The sequence below is a fragment of the Malaclemys terrapin genome, chromosome 2, assembly GCF_027887155.1.
Source record: "Malaclemys terrapin pileata isolate rMalTer1 chromosome 2, rMalTer1.hap1, whole genome shotgun sequence".
Lineage (NCBI taxonomy): Eukaryota > Metazoa > Chordata > Testudines > Emydidae > Malaclemys > Malaclemys terrapin.
The window spans coordinates 253,779,787-253,805,711 of NC_071506.1; the positions used below are offsets into that span (position 1 = coordinate 253,779,787).

Here is a 25,925-nt window from a genome sequence, read left to right on the forward strand (position 1 = left end):
CCACATCATCTGTCACTAGGTTGCCTCCTCCATTCAGTAAGGGTCCCACACTTTCCCTGACCTTTTTCTTGTTGCTAACATACCTCTAGAAACCCTTCTTGTTACCCTTCACATCCCTTGCTAGCTGCAACTCCAAGTGTGATTTGGCCTTCCTGATTTCACTCCTGCATGCCTGAACAATATTTTTATACTCCTCCCGGGTCATTTGTCCAATCTTCCACTCCTTGTAAACTTCTTTTTGTGTTTAAGATCAGCAAGGATTTCACCGTTAAGTCAAGCTGGTTGCCTGCCATATTTACTATTCTTTCTACACATCAGGATGGTTTGTTCCTGCAACCTCAATAAGGATTCTTTAAAATACAGCCAGCTCTTCTGGACTCCTTTCCCCCCCTTCTAAACCTTTTCCAGGGGAAGATATTGAAACAACCCTGTTGCTTCCCCTTCCATTCCTGCCCTGCCCCCACACCCTTTTCCTCCAACACATCCACTTTTATTTGGCATAAAAATCATAAGCAATTTCAGCTTCTCCCTTTAACATCTTTTCTGCCCTCTCCCTACCTCAGAGAGCAAGTACTTTGTAGCAATAATTAAGTTAAGACTAAGGTTACCATATTTCAGGTTCCCAAAAACAGGACTCTGCTGGAGGGGAGCTCTATCAAAATTCCCCCTTTATCTCTTTTGCTGTGGTTGTTGTGGTCAAATTTTGAAAGAGAAGATACACACGCAGGTCAGGTATGCCACACCAACAGCAGCCTTGACCACAGGAATTTTAAATTAAGAAACATTTGGGGGCTGATTTTCTCAGGAGGAAGTATAGTATCTAAATAAGGACTCTCTGGAAATGAGATGATTTGGTGCATATTTTCGTTCTAAAAATATAGTGCACTTTCCAAGTACACAACATAAAAAATCACTGGAGAATATTTTAAATGCATTGATTACCTCTTTCTTTTTTAACACTTCCATTGTAAAACTGGTCTCTCCACACATCATCATTACTTACAACTAAGCTGTAAGAGAAGATAAAAAGCCATGAAAGTTGTCTCATGAAAAATATTTTGCAAGTCACATTTTACGATCGTATTTCATTTTAAAGAAGAAAGAAAAGATGAGTAATTGGTGTGCTGGTATGATTAAGTCTTTAGAAATGATGTAGGCAGGTGACAAGATGAGGCTACAGCTTATTAGCAAAATGTGTTTGTTTCACCTTTACCTTATCCTCCAACCCCCAACCCATCCTCTGTCTGTTTCTTTCATCTGTGCCAACTTGTCATAATCTTAAATTGTGAGCTCTGGGGCAAGGACTGTCTTTTTTTTTTTTTTAATTCGTGCTGTACAGCACCTAACATGGTTGGGATTCCAAGTATTGACTGATACTGTTGTAAAAATAAATAACAATAGTCTCAGACTCCCAGCTGACTGAAAGAAAATTGAAAACCAAAAACTGACATCACAATGTAGGTTTCCATCTTCATTCGAACCAGTGATACCATACTAGTAGTCTCACCACCAACTTTCCTCTACATTTAAAAAAAAAATCCACAAAATGAAATCTCCCTACTTTGGCTGCTGAAAAACTTTATCCCCTTCAGATAAAAATCCAGACTCCCTCATTTGCCTTACAAGACTCAACCCTCCTTCTAGCCATATAAATGAATTTTGCTGTGTGCCCTAAAGGCAAAACAAGATGGATTATTTCTGACAAGGGTTGTAGGGAGTCAATTTCAAAGTCAAAGGACCCTCATGGTGAGCTTCCTGCCAGAAGTTCCTTGCTGACCTTTTATGTACGGTAACTCAGTGGATTTTACATAGACAATGTCTACATTAGCCTTTTTTCAGAAAAAATTTCCATTATTGCTAAAACTAGTACCGCTCCACTCATAGGTGCTGACTCTGTGGGTGCTCCAGCCCTGGAGCATCCATGGAAAAAAAAGTAGCGGGTTCCTAGCACCCACCAGCAGCCAGTTCCCTCCTACCCCTCCCCCCAGTGCCTCCCGCCTGCTGCGATCAGCTGTTTCACGGCATGCAGGAGGCTCTGGGAGGGAGGGGACGTGGCATGCTCAGGGGAGGGGGCGGAACTGGGTGGGAAGAGGTGGGGCTCGGATGAGGACTTGGAGACAGGGTGGGGGCGGGCCTGGGGGCAGGAAGAGGCGGGATGGAGATGGGGGTTTGGGGGAAGCAATTGGGTGGGGCCTGGGGCGGAGCAAGGGGTTGAGCACCCCCCGGGCCCAGAGGAAGCTGGCGCCTATGGCTCCACTAGCGGTAGCAACAGTGAGAGCACGAGCAAAGATAGCAGCTGCCAGGGTTTTAACCACTGTTTTGGGTAGATTTGCTCTGAGCAAGTTTAGAAGTCACAGTAGATAAAGTGCCAGCAGCTGTCTGGTGCCTGGTCTTCCACTCCCAGTATTGCTGACACTAGTGGAGGTGTACTGGTATTAGCAACATGGGGGAATTTTTGCTGAACAAAGACTGATTTGGACATAGCCATATCGGATGAGTACATTAGTCAGGGAATGTGCTGGTAGGAGTCAGATTTTAGCAGAAATGAAAAGAAGAAAATCTCAAGCATTCAAGAGAAATTGGCAAAAATCTCAGTAACAGGGAATGAATAGCAATAGGGAAGCCAGCAAGCAAATGATCAGTCCTGACTATGTGCCTCAAAGCAGTGGAGGAGAATCTCCAGTTCTACTTTCTTCAACAGAAATACAGCTGCAGAGATTTCATTAGATCTTTTGGATTACCCGAGCGCTAATAGGTTTACTGCAAATGTCCTACACAGTAATAGGACTTCCTTTACTACTGATGGCGCATCTGCCAGTTTAGTGAAAGGGGAATATCAGCGATTGGTTATTTCCTTACAAAGGGTGATATTTGTCCTGGTGGGATGGCCAACACAAGGATTGGCCGGCTGTGCAGCAAGGGTCCCTACGCACCCAATGAGCACCATGGAAACAGCCTTCACACTGGCCCCCACAGTTGGTGGGTAAGGCCACTTGGGGACAGGCCCAGAGACAGGCAGCACATATCCTCCGTTTGGGGAGGCTCATATGCAAGCGCCGAAGCAACCTAGAAGCCCCACCCCACCTCTTCTCCCAAGGCCTCACCCTTGCACCGCTTCTTCCTGCCCCCTCCCCCAAAACCCCACCCGCCCGCTGCTCACTCCTCTCCACCTCCTCCCCCAAGGCCCTGTCCGCCCTCCACTTGCTCCTCTCCTCCCTCTACCCCAAGGTCCCCCCCACTCACCGCTCGCTCCTCTCCGCCTCCTCCCCTGAGGCCATGCCCATCCACCGCTCGCTTCTCTCCGTCCGCCCCCTTCCTAAAAACGGGGGGGGGAGGGAGCCACCATGGGGCCATGGCCCCATCACTTTTTCCTGCCTTAGGTGAGTGATGGGGGGGGAAGGGAGGAGAGGAGTGAGCAGCGGACAGGGGAGGCCTCGGGGGAAGAGGCAGAGTGAGTGTGAGAAGAGGCAGAGCGAGGGACGAGCCTTGGGGAAAGAGGCAGAGTGGGGACGCACGGAGCACGGCCCCGCCCATTTCTATGGAGCTTCACTTTCGGCGCTTCAAAGATAGCAGTGGGCAGGCACGCCTACGGAGGGGTGACTCGCGCCGGATCTATGGGATTTCCTCCCTGCATGGCCAGCCTTCTTTGGGGAAGCTTAGCCTCCTCTGGCTTCTTATACACACTGTCCTACATTCTGAATATTGAGTATATTGTATACTCTATATATAGGCAAGATGAATTTCACCCTGAATCCTTATTAAAAATAAAGATCACCCTACAGGTGGGTTCACCCCACTAACTTAATGTGTTGTTTTCCCAATTAGAAGCCCCAGACTATGACTGCAGTAGTGCCAGATGAAGATATTTTCTTCATCTGGCACTACTGCAGATGTAGACTGCAACTTCCAGTTGGGAACATAGCACATGAAGTTAACGGCATGAACCCACCTGTAGGATGCTCTTCTTGGCTGAGTTATATGGCCCTTTCCCACATTTCTGCCAAGACTCAGCAAGAACTTTGTAAATGAATTAAAATTGTTGAGACAACAGTTCCCTATTGGGAAGAATATGGATATCAGCTGGGTTTCTTCAAGTGAAAACTTTATTAAACAAGTCTGGTGGAAAGAGTCTACAGAACAGCCTTATACAATCATTTCAGTGACACTTTACCAACTTGCCAAGTGTAGTGGGCTAAGGAATATTTTGTATACAGCAGAATTAGCACACAGTTAAGGAATAATGTTTGATAGTATCTCTGAAGTGAACAATTTGTCAAGACAACAGTAAAGGAAGGACATAACCTTGCCATAGGCTCTCACACTGATGTCCACACAGATTTGTGGTTTTGCATCAATTACTGACACTTTGGGACCTTTTGTTGAAATGAGTGAACAGACCTTCCAACATGTTATTTACAAACATTGCACTCCAGCAGAGCAAATGTGTTAAAACTCTGCAAGGACAGAAACCACAAGAGTTTGCATTGTGACAGCCGAGTACAATGCATTTTCTGCAGAATGTTTACTGTCTGTGGACTCTGAAACACATGAGCCCCCAGACATGACCAACTCTATTTTGGAACACAAAATAAATGTCACAATTTTAACCAGAAACATCTTGTTTACTTTGTGTATATGATAATATTTGCAGATTGTCATTTTCACCCTTTTTCATGCGTAGTGATTTAGGCTCTGATCCTGCAAAGACTTACACAGGTGCTTATTTTATGCATGAGTAGTCCCACTGACTATTCATATACATAAAGTGTGGGCATATTACTTATAGGATCAGGATCTGAGTCAGTCAGTTCACCCTGCTCCTTGTGCAGGTCTCTCATACAGCAACAGGTGAGAGTAAAAAAAAAAATTTTTAAATAGAAATTGTGATACTAATACCAGCCAATGGAAGGGGAAGTTAGTGGCAGGTGTCATTTCTCAAATTAATTTTAACTCATTTTTGAGAACTGAGTAGATTTCAAGTTGATGGTGTCCCTTTAAAACACAACCATCTCTCACCCTTCCTTGCATCCATGCACAGCTGTTCATCCCATAACAGAGAAAAGTTATAGCAAATAGTAGCATCAACAAAAATGTATTTGCAAATTACTTCAGAGGCAAAAGTGAATTAATTCGTAATGAAAATTCTCAAACCTAGCAATCATTAAGCAGTTTTACCAATCTCCAAAAATGGAGGGGTATATTTTGGCACTAGTTGTAACTCTGCATTTAGAAAAAATCTCTAAGACATTAGCTACTCCACTTCACTGATGCATAGCTCAAGCCAAAAAAGCCCAATCCCAAAACTCAACTTCATAGTTTCCATAAACTTGAATGTTGCAAAAGAGATATGATGGGTAATACCTAGCTGCTCTGCTTGTAGGAATTCCAAGGTAGTGCATGGCCTCACTGCACAAAAATTCTCGCACAGAGGAGCGAAGCACAGCTCTTCCATCACCATTTCTACAGAGAACAAATGGATTGGGAATATTTTGTCTTTTGTTTTAAAATATGTAGAGAAAACATCCAACTTCTGTCTGTGTGAATTAACTGTTCTGTACCTTGAATATGGAGTTTTTCCTGAACCTTTCAACTGTAATTCCCATCTCTCACCATACCTACAAAAACAACAGTAGTATTTACGAGGATACATATTGGGATATCCACATGTCAACTAAATATTACGGTACATAAAGAGCTATACGATCATTTTAAAATAAAGCATGCTATACCTGTTTGTGTACACTCCAATCAAGTGGGCTCTTCCATCACCCAGCTGACCTGCCCAGCTACCAAACTAACAAGAAAAGAAATTAAAAAAATTAAGTCATTTTCTTCTTGCTATCATTTACACGTTGGGACATCATTAACATATCTCTTAACATGACCTATATGATACAAATAATGCTATAGTTGCTCAGGTAATCGTTAAGGGATTGACTCGACAAACATGTTTCAACATAATCCTGCACATGCTTACTGTTTGCTTACAGTTGAAGATTTACTGAAGTCAATGGGTTTACTCACAGGAGGAAACTAACCAAGATTTACAATTCCCTCCCTTTTCTGCCTGTTGCCCCTTACACAAGACAGAATGTAAAATTACAGTCTAGCCCTCCTCAATGAGCACTGAGTTTTTTACAGATTCTCAAGACATAATACAAATGGTTAAGGCTAGCACATAAATGCATATTATCATGTGGAAAAACAGGTATTATTGTTACCTGATGGCCTCCATACCTATGGGCCAGAGGAATAGACCCTAAAACCACTTTCCCACCACTGACAAGCTGGAGAAAATCATCTGTTTCTTTGACAGAAACATCAAGGTCCAAAATACCTTCCAGAACATCCTGAAAAGCAGAAATTATGTAAACGTTACCGAAGTTCCGATGGCAGTGAGATTTTGTTCACGCTATTCTTTGAGTTAATAAGAGACACCACTAAAATGAAGGTGCACTATATACATAATACATTTTGTGTTCAAAATTTTCTATTAATTTTAAAGATACATATTAATAAAACAGGAACACTATATTCTAAGAAATAAATAAAATCTAACCTTTGAAACTGCTACAAGAAGAACTCTAGATCTAAAAGGAGTAGGATAGGCTACTGAAAAAATGCAATCTCGTACTTCACGAATTGAGTTTTCTGGAATAGTATCAACAGGCAGTGTAGCTGTAAAAAATCCAATGCACTTTTTAAAAAATGTTATGAATTAACCACATTATTACAGATATATTATTTCCCTTAAAGTCAAATAAAAATAGACAACACAGGGCCAAATAAACAGCAGAACTGAAATATATCCATATTTTAGACAGTAAGGGCTGGATCCTCATGTGTCTACAGTGTAGAGCAGACAAGTAGTTTATACTACTTATACCCTCCAAAACAAATCTAGGGTCAACTGGTGGTCAATTTGCCCCCCCCCCCCCCCATGCAATTTAGAACAGCCTCAGGGCTGCTACAAATTGCACAGAGTCATAATGGCCAAAAGGGTATGTCTACACAGCCAAGAAAAACCCATTGCTGGCCCTTGCCAGCTGACTTGGGCTCGTGGGGCTCTGGCTGCGTGGCATCTGCATTGCTGTGTACACTCCTGGGACTGGGCTACAGCCCAACCTCTGGGACCCTCCCACCTGCAAATCTATACAGCAATAAAATAGCCCCATAGCCTGAGCCCTGCGAGCCTGAGTGGGCTGGTATGGGCCAGCCAAGGGTTTTTCTTTGCTGTGTAGACATACCCTAAAAGGCCATTTCAGCTGCCAGGATTTCCCCAAGTGTAACCACACCCTCTTTCCCCCACAATCAAAGTCCCCTATGCAATGAAGCAACACAATTGAAGCCCCTTATAGAGTCCATAAGCATAGGTGACACACAGCCAATATACTGATCTGGAGATTCCCCTGTGCAAGAGTGATCCCGAGGTAGCCAGTTAGCCAACTGTAAGACTCCTTTGTGTAGTGCAAAGCAGCCATAGCCGGGCGCACAGTCTATGGCGCTTGCTGCAGAATAGCTGTCCATTCCAAATTCAAATATTCCCTCAGGGCTATTTCCCATGCTGGCTAGAGACAGAAGTGCCAGAATAGCACGTTTTATCACAACAAACTAACGTTAAAAGTAATCTAACATTTTGGCTACAGTCATTTAACAATCCTTTGCTAAATGTACCTGTGTTAAATTTCCTAATAGACATTTTCACAAAAAATATACAGTGATTGTTAATAAAATATTTATAACTCTTGAAATTTGTTTCTAGAAGTGTTATTCAAATACCACCACTGAAAAATCTGTTTTGGGTGGCCATCAAAAAGTGCACTTTTGTTTTTTGTTTTTTACAATCACATGCAATTTAGTATCTGAGTAGGTTACCCCTGCAGTTCAATATTACAGTATATTATTACATACAATCCTGTAAACGCACCCAATTTTGCATTAATACACAACGGGGACAGCCCTGGCCCTTCACTGGATAAGTGGTATTGTTTAACACAGCTACAAATCTCTAATACAAAGATAAAAGGAGTAAATAGCTTGCTGTGGCCAACGTTGCTTGTAATTTTTAAAGCAGTACATGAGCTTGACACTGTCTCTCCCTAACCACCAAATCCAGTTCTTTCCAAATAAAGCCGCAGGCAAATTTAATAAGCATTTTAACAAAGAGCACAGTCCATCAAACAAAAATATTTGTGCAATATATAATGTACCTATGAGGCTTTCTGAAGAAAGGCTCCACACACAAAAACTATTTGTTTTTCTTTTTCTTTCACAATAACCTTGGTCAAAGTTTGATTTATTGCTGAAAGGACGCACATGGCTGAAACTCCCCACTGCTCCTATGGAATCCTGGAGGCAGCATCCAGCCTGCCAGATCAGCACCACCCAGGTGAGCAACCAGGGGACGCGATGGCGCCTGGACATACTGACACTGGAACTTTGCTTTAAACTAAGATTGCCAGTCAGTACAGACCCAGGAGTCAAAACAGTAGTAATGGACCGAGGCTCTTCTTCTGCAGGAAAGATCCTTCAATCAAGGAAACAACTCATTAAAGTCACACTAGATGATCACAATGGTCCCTTCTAATATATTAATTCATAAACTAGAGATATTTTCTTCCCTCCCTCTTCATCTCTCTAGCCCCATCTATTCTACAGTGGCAAGTTGCCTATTGTTCTGAAAGGGTTTTCCAGAACTGCTCAACACTGGTTTTCAGGTGACTTGGTTGTGCCGGGAAACGGCCTGGTCTGGAGAAGGTTCTCAAAAACCATTTTAAAAACCTGACGGCCTGACCATCCCACCGGGCTCAGCTGCATGACCCAGCAGAGTTCAGAAAACAGGCAAGGCGCCCGCGGAGAGTGTGTGACTCATTCACAGCCCAGGGTGCACGATGGCTCACAGACGGGAAGGCGGCACAAGCCCTGCGCCAGGAGCAGCCTGCAGCGCCATGCTTTGGCTGCACTTCCACGTCCTGACACACCGAGGGAGTACTTGGGATTGGGAATTATCTGTCTGCCCCTGCCGGGGAGCGTCTCCCCAGTCCGTGCCCCGGGCCGGGCGGCGGGCGCTCTGCCTACCCCGGGCTGGGCGGTGTCTTTTTCCAGGGACCCCCTTGGCTGCAGGGGCCGAGAGCACAGGGGTGAAGGGCTGTAGATAGGGCCTGGCTGCCCCTGCTCCCCACGTATCCCCGCCACGGCGCCACCCCCTCCCCGAAGGAGACTCCACCCCTCCCCGGGCTGCGCCCTGCCCGGACCTGGCCGGCGGGGGAAAGGGCGGCTGAGCAGCGTTTCCGGGTCGCGGCGGGGCCGGGAGGCGGAGCGGGCGGCAGCATCGCTGGGAGACGCCATGGCCTTATGGTGGCGGCGCTGCTGCTTCTCCCGGGCGCCCGCGTTCGGCTCCCTCCGGAGCCTGCTGGAGGCCGAAGGGCCGCGACTCGGCTCCGGGTCCCGGGCGGGCCGGGCCGTGGGGGGAGCCGAGGTGAGCGAGCCGGGGCTGCGGGCAACTAGAGGTCACAGGGAATGAATGGGAAGCGCGGGGTGGGGCGTGTGGTGGGAGGGGCGCCGGGCTAAGGAGCGTGTGGGGCGTGGGGGTGCGAGGGGAATGGGGGTGCGAAGGGCACCGAGTTAAGGGGCATGGGGGTGCGAGGGGAATGGGGGTGCGAAGGGCACTGAGTTAAGGGGTATGGGGTGCGAGGGGAATGGGGGTGCGAAGGGCACTGAGTTAAGGGGTATGGGGGTGCGAGGGGAATGGGGGTGCGAAGGGCACTGAGTTAAGGGGTATGGGGTGCGAGGGGAATGGGGGTGCGAAGGGCACTGAGTTAAGGGGTATGGGGGTGCGAGGGGAATGGGGGTGCGAAGGGCACTGAGTTAAGGGGTATGGGGTGCGAGGGGAATGGGGGTGCGAAGGGCACCGAGTTAAGGGGTATGGGGTGCGAGGGGATGGGGGTGTGAAGGGCACTGAGTTAAGGGGCATGGGGGTGCGAGGGGAATGGGGGTGCGAAGGGCACCGAGTTAAGGGGCATGGGGTGAGAGGGGCACTGGATTAAGGGGCTCATGGGGTGTAAGGGGTACTGGGCTGGTAGGCTGGGGGCATGAAGTGCAAGGTAAGGAGGGAGGAGCATGTGGAGTGCAGGGGATATGGATGGCATGTCTATGGGGTTCAGAAGGGGAAGGGAATATTTTAATGTTTTATACAGTACAGAGGACAGGGATGTTCAGAGTGGGGGTTGGTATGTGAGGGCTGGGGTACCAGGGTGGTGGGTATGTTTGCAGTCAGCGAAAGACACGTGAACGTGTGCAGAAATATGCTGTTTGTGAAACACATTTATAGAACATGGTAATCTCAAGCCCTCACCTTTTCTGGGAGAATGCTGGCCAGTCAGTCATCTGACAGCTTCTATTGTACCTACAAGGAACTGCAGATAGCTTCCAGGCCTAAAAGCTCTCAAAATGGATGTGCTGAAACCTTCCACGTGAAAGTAGCTTCCTGTTACTACTTTACTTCTGGCCCAAAATGTAGGTCTTTCTGTACTTACAGAATTATTTATAATTGATCTGTATTGAGAGATAATGAAAATTAATAAATTTGTTAACAAATTAACATTCCCCTGCATTATTGCACTGCATATATGCTTAATTGTAGTAATGCCTGAAAGTGAAATTGATCGAAAAAAGTGACTAATGCGTTTTCAGTACTCAAGTGAGAGAAATTAGAAGTTTTAAATTAGTTTTACTTTTTTAATGTAATATTAGTTTCTAAGGAACTTCTTTAAAAAACAACCTGATAGTATCCCTTTCATTTGCTTAAAAAGAAGTTTCAAGGGTAATTAGAGAATGTCATAAGACTTGATTTGATAATGACATTTTTTATGTTTGCTTTATGACTGTTTAGATTTTAAATACTGTGCAGTGACCCAAATACATGTTTGATTCGTTTTTTTTATTACTTTTGCGAATATATGAGGGTGTGATTAGATTTACACAGAACTGATGAAGTAAATGGTCTGTTTGCTGGTACTGTATCTGTAATTCAGCAGGGGTCTTGGTGAAGTAACCAGAATCTAAGGCCTTGTCGACAATAACAGAGGCATGTAGGGTACATCTAGCTACACACCGCAGGAAAGCAGCAGGGAAAGGCTCCAGCAGCAGGGAATTGCCAGAGCTGCAGTGGGTTAAGGCTCTGGAAGTGGGACACTACGCTGCTAAAAATAGTAGTATAGATGTGGGAAGTACTGCTTGGGTGTGTAGAGAATCACATAGTGTATATATATACTCTAGGTATGTCTGCATTCTTGTCGCTTTAGCGGTGCCTCACCCGTGCTAGCTGGGCATGCAGTGTCTTGTACTTTATATGCCGCCATAAGTGTAGACCTACCTCAAGACACTGTTGATCACTTTAACTAAATGTAAAAAGAAGAACAGGAGTACTTGTGGCACCTTAGAGACTAACAAATTTATTAGAGCATAAGCTAATAAATTTGTTAGTCTCTAAGGTGCCACAAGTACTCCTGTTCTTCTTTTTGCGGATACAGACTAACACGGCTGCTACTCTGAAACTTAACTAAATGTGTAAATTGAGATAGACCAGAGTTCAACAAAGGTGGAAATGTAGAAGAAAACTGTTAAAAATAATGTTGTTTTCTGGCATTCAGAACAAGTGGAATTTATTTCTTACATCTATAATTAATATAAAACTAGATTGATTGCATTTGTGTCTAATCTATTAAACTACTTTAAAAACAAAGGTCCCGGTCTTACAAACATACATATGAAACTTTAAGCACGAGTAGTCCCACTGCAATCACAGCCTGAATTAAGCTTCTCTCAGCTTTTCTTGCCCTGCAAAGGGATGGCGGATTTTCATTTCCCCTCATCCTTGATCCTCCTTAGTATGCCCTGAAACAAGACTACTCCTGCTAAATTAAAGTCTTTATGGGGTCGGGACTTGTTTTGTTTGGGGGAAGACCCTATAAAGGTTTTCCTATAGTTGTGTTAGGAGAGCTAGGCTAATTAACCAGTGTTTTCATTATCACCTATAGTTTGAGCTTGTTTGGCAAGAAAATACAGTTTTCACATTTTTTTTAGTCCAAATGAGAGGTGGTTTTTTTGTTTTTTTTAAATTATGGTTGTGTTTTAGGTCTATCTCTCAATGTCGGGTTGTTGGCTTGACCTGCACTAAGAAATGCTGGCTGTATTGATTGATTGGTATGTGTGACCTGAGGTTAAAAAATAAAATAAAAAATTGCCTTCAGTGCCTCAGTTTCTCATATAAACCACCAAATAGTCACTGCGTCTCATGCTGCATTTTGAGGAAAACACTTAAGTAATTAGCTATATGCACTGTTCCTGAAGTGCAATTTGGGAGGCTAGGGGAGCAAAACTTCCCTTTTCCCATCAGACATTTTGTGGCACTTACAAGGAAATGGGACACCAGTTGTCCTCTGAAAGAGACTGAAATCATGGATATGTCATAGTAGCAGCTCCAGCTGCTGCAACTGTAATCTGCAAATGCCCAGTGAATTCTCCTTGTACCTCCCCTAGCAAGATTTTATGAAGGGGCAGGATACACACTGAGTCCTGTGGCATTAGTATTTTGATCTTTAGCGGGAATTGTGCTGATTTGAATGTTCACTTCTTGTCTAGGCCTGACTTCTTTATCTTTTAACTTTTCCAGGAAGGATGGGTGGATGGTGAGGGTTTGAAGCCTGTGCAGTATTCTTTCTTAGGGCATGTCTACACTTACCTCCAGAGTGATCGATCCAGCGGGGGTCGATTTGTCGTGTCTAGTGAAGATGCGATAAATCGACAGCCGAGCGCTCTCCAGTTGACTCCGGTACTCCACTGGAGCAGGTGGCGCAGGCGGAGTTGATGGGGGAGCGTCAACAGTCGACTTACCGCAGTGAAGACACCGCATTGAGTAGATCTAAGTACATCAACTTCAGCTACGTTATTCACGTAGCTGAAGTTGTGTAACTTAGATTGATTCTTCTCTTCTCCCCCTCCCGAGTGTAGACCAGGCCTTACTCTCTGTGCACAAGGGACTAAGGTAGGAGGCATGCTGAATTAAAACCTCTTTAGGGGAAAGCAGAGGATGCACACTTTTTTTTATTAGTGTAGCAGTTCCTGGAAATACCAACATGGGTCATGCCAGTAGTTCTTGTCTTTTGGCAGCTTCACCCAAATCTACCTGCAAGATAATGAGCCATTGAAAGGAGTCTGTGCCTCCCCTGAGTGCACAAACTGGGTCTTGCTAGTACAGCTTTCAGATATCAGTTAGATAAAAGGTGCCTCCCTGGTTCTTTCTAGTGACTAGAAGGAGTAAGTTCAGCATTCCTGTGTGCAGGAGTCAGCTTATCAAGTAGTTACTGGCTATATATATGTACATACCACATCGTGTAAGGAAACAATTGCAATACTACCTTTGCACTGGGTTTTACAACTCTCTATCTATATGAGGAAATACTGGAACAAAACATTCATGAACAAGTATTAATGATCATATAGTTCCACTGAATTTAACAATGTTGATTTTAGAGTAAAAGTAGTGTTTTCTTTCTGCAGATGCATTATTTTCTGGGGAGAAGTACAGTTTTGTCATTTCCAAAAATTCGTAGTATATTTTTGCGGTAAGTTGAAGCTCCATATTGCTAGGTAACAACGGAAGTAGGTAAAGAAGTAATTATATTAGGTAGATTGCATATGTGAAGGTGTGGATTTTAAACTGTAATGCTTTGGTTATTAAAACAGACTGTAAAATGAGATTATTCACCCTAGTGTGTACAAGACCAATTTAATATAGGTCATATTACATTTTCTGTTGATGTGGCATGAAGGTAGACTGAAATGCTCCCATCATGGAAAAACTTGCAGCAATGAAAAAAGCTCAGGTAATGTCCTGAGGTTGAAATAGAGGAAACCTAGTGTGTGGGTATAACCCTCAAATTCAAGGAAATTAGGCTCATTCCCTATCGATCCTGGCATATCCAGAAAGAGGCTCTGACTCTTTGTCCTACCTGGATGACTGAATTTGATGTAGACATGGTTGGCCAGAGTGACTAGCTGCATAGAGTGTAGAGTATATTCAACTCCAAAATAGAAACCACTTTCTTTAAGAAAAAAAGGGATGGTAAAGTCATTCTGTTGACACCAAATTACAGGTGTTGACTACACCTGCAAATTGTCTATCAAGGAAAGAAAAACAAAAATTGCATTGCTAAAAAGTCCTCTCTAGTTTACTGAACACATTTTCTCAAATGCTGCATTTTACACATCACTCTAAAATCGGTGTCACATTTAACATATCCTGACATGTAGCCATGCTAAATGTCTCACTGTGCTGTCTGAAAGTATTTTTGGGGAGGCAAGAGCCTTCATGAATTGTTTATGTTGTGTAAAGTCAGAAAAAAAGCCATTTTTAACAATCTTAATTCTTTTGGATCATACGGTTGCCAGGTTTCATCATACAACAACCTCACGAACATGTAGCTGTAGTAAAACAGTTACTGATGAAAAATTCAAGGACCCTTTTAAACTTGGTCGGAAAGACTTGAAGAATCTGTATGAAGATATTAAAAAGGTAGGAAGTTTTGGTGAATGCTTTAGGACAATGTAATGATTCTGACATTGAAAACAGTTAAATGCTACCATCTGGTTCCCTTTAAAGTTTACCAAAACTCTAAGCAAAGTAATTGAAGGAAGATTTCTCTTGATAGTCTACGTGTATTGCTGTCATGTGATCTCCTCTAAATCTAAAATGAAGGGGAAGAGGAAATCATTACGTAACTAATGGAAGCAGAAAAATGACTCTCTGTTTCCACTATCTAGAGTACTTCTCTGTTCTTAATCTTTTTTTCCCCAAGTTATCATGAGGAATAGTCTTAAGAATAGTCTTAAAACCAATTCCAACATAAATTGGAGGGAGAAAAACCAAACTAGCTAAGAGGATTTGAATGCATGTTCCTGACCTGTAATCCAGGTTGATTATGTATCTTTGAAAGTAATACATTGTTCTGTTTACAGGAACTACTTGTATCTACAGCAGAACTTAGGGAAATGTGTGAATATTACTTTGATGGAAAAGGGAAAGCCTTTCGACCAATGATTGTGGTGCTAATGGCAAGGGCGTGCAATATTCACCATAATAACTCTGGGTGAGTCCCTGGTTTTGAAATATATTGGTATGGACAAATAGAAACTCTAAGATTTTTCAGACCTATCAGTCTTTAAAAATTTCACAAAATTTGTCTAGTGACTTCATCAAAACGATAAGGTGACCCATGAAACTTCAATTTTATTTTGTATCATTAAGTATATTTTACACTCACAAAACAGTGATCTCTATTGTGGAGCTGAATAAATAGTTTTGGTGAACTTTTCCAGTAGAATTGTGAAATGTATGGTTGTAGTTATGGAAGGGAAAGAGACAATCCACAGTTCTGGTATTTGTGAAGATTTTGGTCATAGTCACATCTTGTAACTTAAATAGTTTGTTACTACACACACCACCCAGTAAACCAGTTTACACTTCACCCAAACTATTGTTCTATTTATAAGCATCTCTATAGCTACTAACTAAGAAATTGTTCATTGTGGGAGGGAAATAGTATTTTATATTTAAACATGACAGGCCTGGAAGCAATTAGTACCCTTCATACGCTCTATGCAGCAAGATGAACAATAACTGGGAGGAAAAACTATTTTCTCTAAAGATATAATTTGTGCAGGATTTTCACTCCCAGAAATTAGGATTAGCTCAAAACTGGCATAATTCCTTTAGGTTGTTTGGCCCTTGAGGTAGAACATGATGCAGGTCCTGTACAGGCTATCTCTCGTTACCCCTACTGGTTGTAAATGCTGCCCTTCACCAATTTTCCAGACAGATCCTCCTGTCTGTATTCAGCAAAGGACAGAGACTGTTGCTTGGAAAAGGGGGAAGGGTTATATATACCTATCTCATATTGCTGGAGGGGACCCTGAAAGTTCATCAAGTTCAGCCCCCCGCCTTCACTAGCAGGACCAAGTACAGATTTTGCCCCAGATCCCTAAGTGGCCCCCTCAAGGATTGAACTCTCAACCCTGGGTTTAGCAGGCCAATACACAAACCACTGAGTTATCCCTCCCCACTATTTTAGATATCCCTCCCCCATCATTTTAGATATCATTTCTCACAGGGCCGGCTCCAGCTTTTTTGCCACCCCAAGCGGCGAAGAAGGAGAGGGGGGGGATAAAGTCGCAATCGGCAGCCCTTTGGCGGCTGCTCTACCGTGCTGCTTTATTCATTCTTTGGCGGCTGGTTCTTCCCTCCGAGAAGGATTGAGGGACCCGCCGCCGAAGACCCGAACGTGCCGCCCCTTTCCATTGGCCGCCCCAAGCACCTGCTTCCTGTGCTGGTGCCTGGAGCCGGACCTGATTTCTCGGTTCCAGCCTTTAGTCAAGTCCAGTTCAGTATTCTAAATTTCTGAGGCCTTTGGTTCAGGCACTTTTGTGTACTTCAGCAGTGCTTTCACGGTTTCTTTTATTTTCCCACTCCTCGACATCTAAATTTGTTAGGCAGTTTTATGGCTATTAAGCACATTAGTACTTGGTAAGCCACTTGCTTGTTTTTGTTTTGTGGTTCAGTGCCTATCTGGGTTGGTGACAGGGTGGATTTGATTTAGATCATGATTTAAATCACTAGTCAGGAAGACTCGATTTAATCATGGTTTTCTACATAAAAGTGCATTCTTGTTGGCTGTTATAACCTTAATGCATATTCCTCACAACTCAGAGATAGATGTAGGTTTCATTTTGAGAAGGTACACACTATACATTTTTAAACAGTGATTTATTTTGAAAATTTTTCAGATTAGTTTTATAGCTATATCAGAAAATGATTGGTTATTTCATTTACCAAAAGTAGTTGAAGCAGATATTTATGAAATCACTGGGAACTATCTCTAATTCAACAGTTTAATCATTAATATTTGGAGGATTTTCTTGCCATGCTGTATTAGGAGGAGAATATCACCTGACAGACATTTAAATTGTTTTATTTAACTAAAACAACAACGTTAAGTATTCTGGATTTTTTTCTTCAACAACAAACGTATAATATTTTAACAAAACAAGCATATGTCTCTCACTTCTCACGTTTATCTCCAGACTTTTTCTCCTTATCCAGATCTATTCCGCCCCCAACAATCTTCTATTCATTGAACTTTTTGAAACTTTGCACTTTTAGAGAGAGGCAAGGGATTGACTCTGTGTACACGAATTTGCAAAGGGACAATAGGGTTGAGGTCTGTTATTTCTCACCTCTACATATTTATTTATTTAAAAACATTTTTGCTGTTAACAAGCATGTTCTCTCTGGAGACACAAATCCACAGTTTGAGAACTGCAAAACTAAGCATCTCTGATGGTATCTTCTAGACTGAGCACTGAGTCCCATTGGATAGATAGAAAGATTAACCTAAATAAGCTGTTTAGAAGCCCCTGGAACTCCATAAAATTAGGTCCCTAATCCATGAACTATTGGAAGTCATTTACAAAACTTTTCTTAAACATCACGTGAATATATTGTCTCATACTATAGAATTAAAATTTCTAATCCCTATTCCATGATGAGATATCTTTGAACTTACTGGTGAGTCACAGCTAGAAGAAGTTGTTACCCCCAAAATCAGACTTAAGGCACCCCCACAATGGCCTGCCTATATCAGTAACTTAATCCTCAATTTGTCTGTTTTTGGTAGTTGAAAGGGGGTGGCCCATTATGGAGGAATTGCCAGGGTTTTACCAGGGGTTTTCCCTTTGACCTTTGGAGAACTTCCAGAACAGACTAACTGTGGTGACCCTTGGGAGGACACGGATACTGCCTTCTGCTCAAAGGATCGACACTCAGGCAGCAATCTTTGCAAACAAAAATAAACTTTATTTGACACAATATGTCTTCATACAATAAATCTAAAACATTAAATTCTTCCAAAAGGCATACATCAAAAAGGTAAAATAAATTTCCTTGGCACATATACACATTAAAGTACCCAACATTGCAATAGTATACAATGGGAAATAGCTTTAAGTGGTTACATTCTGCATGTGATGGCCAATCACATACAGGATGCTGACAGCAAGTTCTTATTACAACTTAAAATAACAAATGTATGTACACAAACATCCAGCTTTATTATCTCAGGCATGTACATTCTAATTTCTTAATGTGAGTGTCGTCATACTTCTCCACAGTCTTCTGTCCCTCTGCTCTTTGCCACTGCTCCAACTGCATTGCCTTGGTTCTTCTTTCTTCAGTGATTTCAGCTTCTGATGATTCTCCTAATATTCACTCACTCCAGCGCCTCCCACTCACAGTGAATGAAGCCTGCCAGCAACCTGCCTTGTATACAGATTGTAGCCTATTCTGATTGATTGTTTATTCAATCCTTATCATTAGCATACTCATCCACAATCACCATCCTTATGCTTTCCCTGATTGGTCTGTTCTTATGAACCAATCACAGCTGCTAAACTCATCTGTCAATCAAAGGAGGACCTGATTGAAAACCTATGCCATGCTCGACTGACTCCTCCCTCCAGGTTTTTGGAGTGACCTTTATCTCACCTCAGCCTGCCTGTTTGCTGTTGGCCAAATCGCTCCAAGACCACCTTTTTACTTTCACTGACTATGATTCCCTGTGATCACCACCTTGTTATTCCTGGCTGCAACTGCTCAAAACTATCTTTATCATTAAACCCTTATTATCAGTTACATAATTGTATTCATCTTAACATTATGATTTATTGTCACCACTCCACTTTTACTAATTTAAAAATATGTTTAATTTCAATCTTTCCCTTGCTTCAGCTAGTGGTGGCAATACAATGTTTTTAATGCTCTATTCCTGACAGAGAATAGAGCAGTTGAAAAATTGTTTATCAAAGTGGGTGCTGATTTTTATTTTATTTTATTTTATTTTATTTATTTATTTTGGGAAACTGGGTTGACAACTCTGAAGATGAACTCAGATGATCTGGTGTGGGCTTTGCCATCTGTTCAATGTCCTGAAGAAACATGGGTGGGGTGTGTGTGTTCTCCTTTAGACATGGGCAGGCTCCTCTGTGGCTAGACAGGATGCCTTCATTAAACTCTCTGTACCAACTTTCGGGCATTGCCTTCCGCCGTATCAGCAGGAGTATGATTCTCGGTACACTGGAATGATTTTTGTGCTGAGGCAGATGCTTCTTCTCTCAGTGCAAAAGCTTTGGCATGGAAACTGGTGTCCCTGGCATCTTTTGCTTGTTGGTTTTCATGCAGTCAGTGTCAGTGCTTCCTGAACCATTTTTGATATTTCAGCCTTCTCTGTCACCTACCCTATTCCAGCTGTTTGTGTCCAGATGAGCTGAGTAACTGCCTCCTTTTTGTCTAAGTTTTGGAAATGAAATGTTGGGTAGTGACAAAAATGAAATGCTTTGGCAGGGGAAAAGAAATGAAATACCAGGATTTCATTTTCTTCTCTTCTTCCTTGCTGCATCCCTCTTTCTCTCTAGGTAAATCTAGATGACTTTACCCAATGTGTATATATGTGTTTATGCAAGTTTGCAGTATACTGTTTTTCATGTTGATACATGTTTCCAGGGCAGGGGAGGTCAAATAAAAAATTAAGGTTTGTTTTATTTTGGGATATTGGCTTATGAGTTCAAGTTTTGCCTGGATCTTTTCTCTAGTGTTGAGGTCTTTCTAGCAGGCCATATACCTGATCTGATGCTGAACTTTGAGAGGTCTCTTAGTTATTGTATACTATATGATAAATGTACACAAACATGTATTTCCTGTTCACATTGTCATTAGCTTTGTTGTTGAGGCTCTTTACAGCTGTGCTTTCCTTTCCTTTTGGCAAGTTATTACTTTTTACTATCCAAGAGTGAGAATCCTGCACAGATGCTACCTATGGAGAAGGGAACATTATTCATCTATAACTTTGCTTCTCTGAAAACATCATTATGGGTGAGTTTCACTCACCCATCCACTTCTCCTTCATGTTTGGAGTTTACCTATTTGAGATGTTTTTCTCCTGGATCTTATCTTTCCTTTTGAAGCATTTTTTTTGTCTTATCTTAATGATCATTTTTACTTTACTTTTCTTTCTAGGAGCTTCACCCCCTGTGCAATCAAAGAAATTGACTGGAACAGTTGGAGGGCAGCATTATATCTGGCAGGGGGAGATAGCCCACAAATATTAATAGGGTGCCTTGATTATACTTCACCATGCTACTGCTGCCCTCAAAGATCAAAAACCCTTGAGAGCTAAGAGAGTTCAGCTAGTCTTGTGCAAAGAAACAAAGATATAGGATTGTGACTCCTGCCAGATGATCTCTTCAGAAAAGCACAATTTTTAAAGAAAAGTAACTTCCCACTTTCAGGTGGATTTTTTTTTTTTTTTTTTTTGTCTTTTTGCCATTTTCTCAGTGGTCCCTTTTACTGGTTTTTGTTCTTCATCCTCTCTCTTCCCTGGCACCGTTCTTCAGACAGTTTGCTCTGCTTTTCATCAGCTGAGCCCTCCTTCTCTCTGCCTCCAGGGGTTGTGTTACTGCATTTCATTTTCTTCTTCTCCAACTGCCAGTCCCAACTCTTGTACAACCTTCTTCATCCAACATAGTTTCCCCTGTTAAAATCTTCTTTGCTGTGTAAAAAGCAGTAGAAAGGAAAATGCTCCCTCTGAATCCATTAAACTAACAGAACATCCGTTTACACAATCTTAGGCCCTAATTCTGGTATGTGTTCTGCATGGATGGACCCCAGTGCCCATGGAGAATCCTATTGGAGCTCCATGCAGAAGCAGGAATCCACCCACACAGAACAGCTTGCAGGATTGATGGCATGGTCATATTTCTTACGATTAAAAAAATGGGTCCCCAAACTATTCTCAGTAAATTAGCCTTTTTTCCCCCTTCAACAAGTTCACATTATCCAAGCCACTGCAAGGAAAATTACACACTCAGTTAATGTTTTGGATCCCTTGTGTCCTCATCACAAGATCAGTGGATGAAGTATGCAAATTGTTCAGCGCTGGTATGATTTTTCTTCTCTTTTAAAGATCGTAGTGCTGTAAATACAAACCTAAGAGTTTAGGTCCCTTGGGCAATAGCTTTTTGTCTGTTGTTTAACTGTTGAAATTTATCTCGGCGTGTGAGAGCTGGAGTCCTGGTAAGGGGTTTAAATTGGGATTGTGTGAATCCTGTGTTTTCACACATTCTCCTGGAGTTATTCACAACACATAATGGGAGAATCTCACAGAATTATCACTAAAGCAAATTATCCCTTTGCCTGACGGGAGCTGTGCTTCTGCACTTTACTGGTTTCCCAGACGCACCACCTATAGTTTGTAACTAGAAATATGCATGTCCTGTGCTGTAGCCATAATTCAGAGAGCGACTGAAAGAAAAGAGAAGGAGGAAGAGATACAGAAATATCAAAGGAGGAAAAATGAGGTGAGCACAAGAGACTTAGAAACAAAGTAGGGAGATTAGACCCCCTCGAAGGGCAACAGAAACAAAGCTGACGTCTCTGTCGCTGTCCAATCTGTATCGCTTCTTACACTCCGTTCATTATTATAGTATAGGACTACTTGACAGCATCTTCACTTCCTCACAATCATCATGTACATTGCTTATTGTTCAGCTGTTTGCATCAGGTAGCTATCTTGACAGCTCCCTAATCCATGCCTCCCCAACTCCTTGCACCCTCACAACTTCTGGTTTACACTCCTGAACGTACACACTTCCTCCCCAGCAACAGATTCCCAGCAGGAAGTGGAAGCTTATCCTGCGAGGTGTGGTCAGCGCATAGGACTGGGGGTCAGCCCACACATTGCTGTTTTCCCCATCCTTAAAGTCAGAATAGCAGTATTTACCTACCTGGCAGGGTGTTACAAAGCTCTATGAAGTTGTAAATAATGAGTTCCATACAGAAATACTACCTTACCCACAACATCGTTCTGCCTCTTGCAGCAGGCCTCTGCGACTGCACACTATACTAGCAGAAAAGGTCAAGGGTACTGCAGTCCCAAACCAATTCACTATACAAACCTATCTTGTTGTCTGTCCAGTATGTGCACAAAACAAAGCAAGGGGCCTGCTAACAAAACAATACGTGATTGTGTAATTAAAGGCTATCATAATGCATATACACAAAAAGGCAGTTAAGGTTGCACATATTTACTAAATAATATATAAAATGGTGGTGTGGTTCTACTCTGAGAACTTTGTAAAAATGGCACCGTCATCCTCAGCCAGTCTGTGTGTATCCAGCATTATCTGCTGACCTTAATCACTAAAAATTTTTTTTCCTTCTGTTAGCATGGCAGAGTGGAAGCTGCTAAGAGAGAATGACCAAGTTCCTATTGTTTCTTGAGCATCATCAACAAAATTTATTATGCTCCTATCAGGGCTTCCAGTAGCATTACAGAGGGAATAACTTTGCCTGCAAAATCTTTATTACTGTTACTGATGTGTGAGATAGAAAGGACCTTGCTTGATGCCCAAATTGAGTTTTCAGACATACTAGCTAATTTTTTTTAAAAGTTCCTTGTAAAATTGGCACATTTTGTACAGAAATCAGACACCGTAAATGTGAACCCTAGAATGCCATTTTTAAAGTCACTTTTCGGAGAAGAACTGTACTTTTAAAACAGAACTTTCAAAACTTGCTTTTGAAATGTCTGTCATTATTGTGCTATCTTCATACCATTGAATGGTTCTGGTGTGTCAATGAGCGCTGCCATTTTACTGCTACTTTCCAGCAGGAAGTCCAGTCTGCTGACATAGTTTATGACAAAGGGAATTCCAATGAGCAGTTGAATGCATGAAAGAGGCTGGAAACTTTTACAGTTGTTTTAAGGTAAGTTGTATGATTTACTAAAAATAATTTTATGGAAAAAAAATTTATACTGAAGTGTTGAACTAACAAAGTTTCTAATGCATATTAGAGCTATCTTAAAACAACCATGAAAGTGTCCAGCTTTTATTCTTATAGTGAGCAATGATTCCTTTTTTCACAAACTACAGGCCATATCCTGCCATTGTTTTGCATGCAGAATTCCTCACTAAAAGCTATGAAGTGCTCTGCATAAAAATAGGGTCATATCTTGGCACCTATGTCGGCAGACTGGCAAGATGTCACCTTCCAGTTTCATTGCTGATTATTAAATTTAAATGTATTTAAACCATGTGCAACAAGACTTAAATTCCTTTTGTAATTAGTTGAAGTGATTTCAAGATTTTATGTTTTCTCTTTAATTTATTCTGGTTCTGCTGGAAATTAGCATGATTGGCTCATTTTTAAGGTTTCAGACTTCGCTGAAAGAGCAGGTTGGCGCTTCTAAGGAAGGGAATGATTTGAAAATGTTGCTTTTTCTGCTCCCTCATTGCTGTCCTCTATACCCCAGCTAACCCCATATATATTCCCTCATTACTTCCCCTCCACCTCTTTAAAAAATGAATAAATAAGCAGCTATGAGCCATTTTTTTATTTTATTTTATTTTTTTTATGGAGATATCCCATCTCCTGGAACTAGAAGGGACCTTGAAAGGTCATTGAGTCCAGCCCCCTGCCTTCACTAGCAGGACCAAGTACTGATTTTGCCCCAGATCCCTAGGTGGCCCCCCATTGAGTTAAATCACTGGTGTGACATCATCCAAAAGACTTAATTGGCCAATCAAGGTGTGGCTTTGGTTGATAAGGGTTCATGCTCATATTCTGACAGAATGAATGATGCAATACAATCCCAATTATCTCAGTCTCTGAAGACACCCAAAATCTTAGAGGAATCAAGAGAGTCAGTTCAACAGTCGTTGGAGGCTGCATTCTGTATCTTTCAAATTTAGAATACAGATTTCTAAGCTTGCTGGTCATGTCTCCAGATGTTAGTGAGTTGTTAACCAGCTTTGGAGAGTCTGCAATTCAGACCTCCCATGTGTGGAGCACAGTGAAGATAAGGGTCTGCAGACTTTAAGGGTCTGCAGTCCAGCTGTTCAGGCATCTCTTTAAAACCATCTTCAACAACAAGGATGCCAATCAACTTTGCAGTGTTCCAGGGTGCGGTCTCTTTGGAACCAGATGACCTTGGGCATGATGTAGTCTGTTGCCTCATTACTTCACTCTAGACCAGGGGTTCTCAGGACAAATTTTTTGGTGGCCACTTTCATACTTTTTCCTAAAATATGTAATTAGCTTTAGGAAAAACAAATAAATATGTATATATGTGTATATATGTATATATGTATAATGTCCAAAGCATTGTAATTTTATTTATTGCTAACTAGTAAGTCTGTTGTGAAAAGTGATATTAACAAACATACAAGTATCGCTTTTCACAGCAGTTTTACTCAGCCCCACCAAGCCTGGGGACAAATTAAGCCCTGAATGGTGGATCGGGGGAGGCAGCGGGGGGGGGCTGGAACCTGAAGTGCTGCGTCTGGAGCCTGGGGATGGAGAATGAAGCACCTGGGCCAGAGCCTGCCACTCGAGGGCTGAAGCCCAAAGCCTGAGCCCCACCGCCTCTGGGAAGGTGGGGAACTCACCGGCTGCCTGGTCCTCCTGCATTGTGCCCTAGGTATCTCCAGGGGTGAGCAGGACCCAACCCTTGCTTGTGGCTCCAGCAACCAACACCAAGGCAGTGCATCCAGGAGCAACAGGGAGAGGGGGGGCCGCTACTTTGCCCCCTTCCCCTAATCACAGCCCAGGACGCTGTGGCCACAAGAAGAGCCTCTGGTGGCCTCATGCAGCCACGGTGGCTGCACTTGAGAAACGCTGCGGAATCTAAAATAGAGAGTACAGTACAATCCTGGGGGTCATGACCATGCTTTGGAAAAATCAGGGTTGCGCTTGAACTGGACACTTTGTGAATAGTATTCCTTTAATGCAGTTATTTTGCTCTTTATTAGACCTCCAGTAGAACCTTAGAGTTACGAACACCTCAGGAATGGAGATTGTTCATAACTCTGAACAGATTATGGTTCTTCTTTCAAAAGTTTACAACTGAAAATTGACTTAATTCAGCTTTAAAACTTAACTATGCAGAAGAAAAATGCTGCTTTCCATTTATTTATTTTTTTAGTAGTTAACCTTTAACATAGTACTGTATTTGCGGGTTTTTTTGTTTTTGTTTTGTCTCTGCTGATGCCTGATTGTGTACTTCCCGTTCCAGATGAGGTGTGTGGTTGACTGGTTAGCTCGTAACTCTGAGGTTCTACTGTATGTATGTTTCACCCACAAGTATGGATGGGGAAAGAAAATTAATGTCTAAAAGTCGCCAATAATATTTTTGAAAAGTCTTTTTCTCTTGCAAACTTTGACCTCAACTGATTCTTGAATGTTTTGCATGTAAAGTATGCCATTGTATTACACAAACATTGCTAGGGCTGCATGGGAAGAGTAAGGAGAAATTTATAAAATATGGTCAAAAAAGGGACTGAAAAATGCAACTTATGGTAGAATGAATCTGTTCCTTATGTTCATTGAGTCTTAGGGTTTTTTTCTACTTAGCTGTGGTGCCCCTGCACTCTTATGGAAGAGTAATCTGGTATCTATTCTGGCTCATGGATTATCAGCAAAATTTACTTAAATTTCAGTTCCAAACCTATACTCAGCTATATATTCATGTTTGCAGCCTTTTTATTTTTCTTGAACCTGCCATTTAAGTTTACTAAATTTATCAGAACCCCTGAGTCAGGATGGTGGTGGCGGAATTGTTCTTTAAATAACATAAACAGAAGAAAGGATACTACAGTAAAACCAGGACCATTTAATGTAATTTTCTTAGAGTAGTGGTCTTTCAAACTATGGTCTACAGGGCACTTTCACATGATCTTGAAATCTGCTTCTGTTACAGTAGGGAAGGATATCAATTTTAAAATAGTGATGCCTCTTGCTAAATGTAGCCCAGCCCAGG

General features: G+C 42.2%; 2 protein-coding genes across 7 annotated transcripts in view; one reads left to right on the forward strand and one right to left on the reverse strand.

The window, feature by feature from the left end:
* LOC128831034 (protein adenylyltransferase SelO-like) overlaps positions 1–9,251 on the reverse strand; it is a 47,951-nt gene extending 38,700 nt beyond the window's left edge. The window contains exons 1-8 of one of the 2 annotated variants that reach the window (XM_054017074.1): positions 9,079–9,251; positions 8,211–8,527; positions 6,560–6,678; positions 6,222–6,350; positions 5,730–5,794; positions 5,559–5,615; positions 5,362–5,460; positions 943–1,010 (exon numbers count right to left, since the gene is read on the reverse strand). In XM_054017074.1, coding sequence (XP_053873049.1) covers positions 943–1,010; positions 5,362–5,460; positions 5,559–5,615; positions 5,730–5,794; positions 6,222–6,350; positions 6,560–6,678; positions 8,211–8,424 — 751 coding nt within the window. In that variant the 5' untranslated portion in view covers positions 8,425–8,527; positions 9,079–9,251. Of the gene's footprint in view, positions 1–942; positions 1,011–5,361; positions 5,461–5,558; positions 5,616–5,729; positions 5,795–6,221; positions 6,351–6,559; positions 6,679–8,210 lie in introns of both variants that reach the window. The other variant, XM_054017073.1, reaches the window with a different exon arrangement.
* Positions 9,252–9,301: 50 nt separating this feature from the next.
* The window catches only part of PDSS1 (decaprenyl diphosphate synthase subunit 1), a 34,933-nt gene continuing 18,309 nt past the window's right edge, over positions 9,302–25,925 (forward strand). For 2 of the 5 annotated variants that reach the window (XM_054020753.1, XM_054020754.1), the window contains exons 1-4: positions 9,302–9,478; positions 13,561–13,625; positions 14,452–14,575; positions 15,019–15,149. In XM_054020753.1, the coding sequence (XP_053876728.1) occupies positions 9,347–9,478; positions 13,561–13,625; positions 14,452–14,575; positions 15,019–15,149 (452 nt within the window). In that variant the 5' untranslated portion in view covers positions 9,302–9,346. Of the gene's footprint in view, positions 9,479–10,100; positions 10,516–13,560; positions 13,626–14,451; positions 14,576–15,018; positions 15,150–22,775; positions 22,874–25,925 lie in introns of those variants that run through there. The other 3 variants (XM_054020756.1, XM_054020757.1, XM_054020758.1) reach the window with 3 other exon arrangements.